The sequence below is a fragment of the Aplysia californica genome, unplaced genomic scaffold, assembly GCF_000002075.1.
Source record: "Aplysia californica isolate F4 #8 unplaced genomic scaffold, AplCal3.0 scaffold00536, whole genome shotgun sequence".
Lineage (NCBI taxonomy): Eukaryota > Metazoa > Mollusca > Gastropoda > Aplysiida > Aplysiidae > Aplysia > Aplysia californica.
Genome location: NW_004797806.1, coordinates 184,992 through 187,320, shown reverse-complemented (window position 1 = coordinate 187,320; position 2,329 = coordinate 184,992). Strand labels below are relative to the sequence as shown.

Below are 2,329 nucleotides of genomic sequence, written 5' to 3'. Positions count from 1 at the left end.
GGTTTTTCTTACCCATCATTAACAATCTCTTTTCTCTTAAAACATCTTAACTCTCGTCCACAGGTGTGTTTCTGTGTTTTCCTCTTGTTTTCTTGGTACCACAGATTTCTTTCATTGTGTCCAGGAGAGTTAACGAACGTAAACAGACAACTTCAATTGTAAAAGATTTCGTTTAAAAAACAATCTTCAGAGTCAGAAAAGATAAGGGAATGCAATTTGCGCAGCTTCCATTGGTGTTAACCGCTGTTCATGTTGCGCAATACTGAAAGAAGGCTCGTTACTGCCCCACTTTCAGAAGAGTATTTTTCTGTGTCTATTAAAAGTCTATTACAGACACGCGAATTGTAAGATCTCTGCAAAGAAAGGAAAATACAAAAGAAATCTTTTACCGTCTAGCATAAGGCTATTGTTAGATTATGTGTGTTGCTCTTTCGAGTATGTATCTATAAAACTCTAAATGTCTTGTAGTTTAATTCCTGCATGTGGTTGAGTGATGCACCTGATGTGATATATGTCCATTTTGTCAGCTTCACTTTTGTTTTCACAATGAATTTTAATATAAATAATATATAATTTTAAATTTTTTGTATATCTGCATGTGTTTTTACGGTCCCGTACAGCCAAGAAAAATTTCCCTCTGGGATAATAAAGTATTATTTTACCGTATCTCATCTTAAAGTTTTGAACTTGATTGAGAACCAAACTAACCTTCTTGAGGCCGATGTTGGTGTTGGTTCCTGGCATCACTATGAGGCCCTGGTCCTCGGGAAAGGCTAGGGTGTCTCGTGGGCGAACGGCGATTTTGAAGCCCGCACTCTCTGTAGCGGATAGGTATTCTGACTGCTGCACATTTAGTTCCAAGATGAGTCCGTTGGATGGACCTGGTTTTGTGGTGTATCTGGTGATTGTTATAATATGAACAAATGAAACAGTTTAAAACTTTAAATAAGACAGGTGTCACTCTATGTGCAGTAACTAATTCTTTCCCCCATCTTTTCTAACCTGCACTTTCACAAAATACTCGTCAGATTTTAAAATAGTTTCTTTAAACATCTGTGGGATGAACACTTGTAGAACGATTGATTACTCCTGGTATTAGTAACACTGTTCTTACTTCTATAAAGTTCTATATTTCATATGACAAAGAAGACCCAGAAATATGCACAAAAAACCCCCCCAAAACTCAACAACGACTAAAGCAATACAAAATTAACGTAGAAATCTGGCTTACCTTATAAATATATATATAGATATATATAATCATATAAACACTACATTTCTCAACCCAAAAAAAATTCGCTTAAAGGGAAAGGAAATGTCTCTAACACAAGGTGGCATTATTTAGAGTGATGCGAAAGCTTTGCCCTGGCACAAAAAGATCATCCCGTAAAATGAGCCCTATAAGTAAACTTGTTTTTGTATCTTCTGTAAAATTTACCTGTCGGCTCTCTCTCTCTCTCTCTCTCTCTCTCTCTCTCTCTCTCTCTCTCTCTCTCTCTCTCTCTCTCTCTCTCTCTCTCTCTCTCTCTCTCTCTCTCTCTCTCTCTCTCTCTCTCTCTATATATATATATATATATATATATATATAGCGGGAGGTGTGCTGGACAGTTTTCCCTCTGATGGAATTGTCATAATAAGTCCGGGGATTTTATCGTGGAAAAGACGCACGCTCCAACTTGAGGTTGAAGGATGGCAGAAATTTTCCATAACCCCGGGGTCCCTGAGGAGAATACAGTTAGCATCCATAAAGCCAAAACCGGTATTAACTTTGCCATTACCCCCCCCCCCCCATAACCCCACGTTAAAAAATAATAATAAGTTAAAATAAAATGGATAAATAAAAAAGAAAAAGAAAAAAAAAAGAAAAAGTAATATACAAAATAACAGGCCAGTTACATGCAGATGGTACAACATTATTCCTGATAAATGCCATTGATTTCAGAAGAGCTATGTCCATTCTAAATAATTTTTTTTGTCATTTCAGATCTGCATCTAAATTTAGATAAATAAGTGAACAAATGGCCAAGCCGTAATTATAGACGAATTTACGATTCAGTTCGTTCAAACCAATAACATTCTCGGTGTATATTTTAGTTGTACAAAACCAGCGGGAGAACTAGAATACACTCCTCAGATTTTTGTGAAAATCCTCTTAACCTTGAATATTCTTCTAACTCCTCTCTTTAGCCTTTAGAAGAAGAAGAAGAAGAAGAAGAAGAAGAAGAAGAAGAAGAAGAAGAAGAAGAAGAAGAAGAAGAAGAAGAAGAAGAAGAAGAAGAAGAAGAAGAAGAAGAAGAAGGAGAAGAAGGAGAAGAAGAAAAAGAAGAAG

The 2,329-nt window shown here is 36.3% G+C and overlaps 1 protein-coding gene across 1 annotated transcript in view; it reads right to left on the bottom strand.

The window, feature by feature from the left end:
- The window catches only part of LOC106012858 (degenerin deg-1-like), a 12,203-nt gene that overhangs the window by 5,789 nt on the left and 4,085 nt on the right, over window positions 1–2,329 (bottom strand). The window contains exons 3-4 of the mRNA XM_013087036.1: window positions 1,677–1,720; window positions 709–898 (exon numbers count right to left, since the gene is read on the bottom strand). Coding sequence (XP_012942490.1) covers window positions 709–898; window positions 1,677–1,720 — 234 coding nt within the window. The remainder of the gene's footprint in view (window positions 1–708; window positions 899–1,676; window positions 1,721–2,329) is intronic.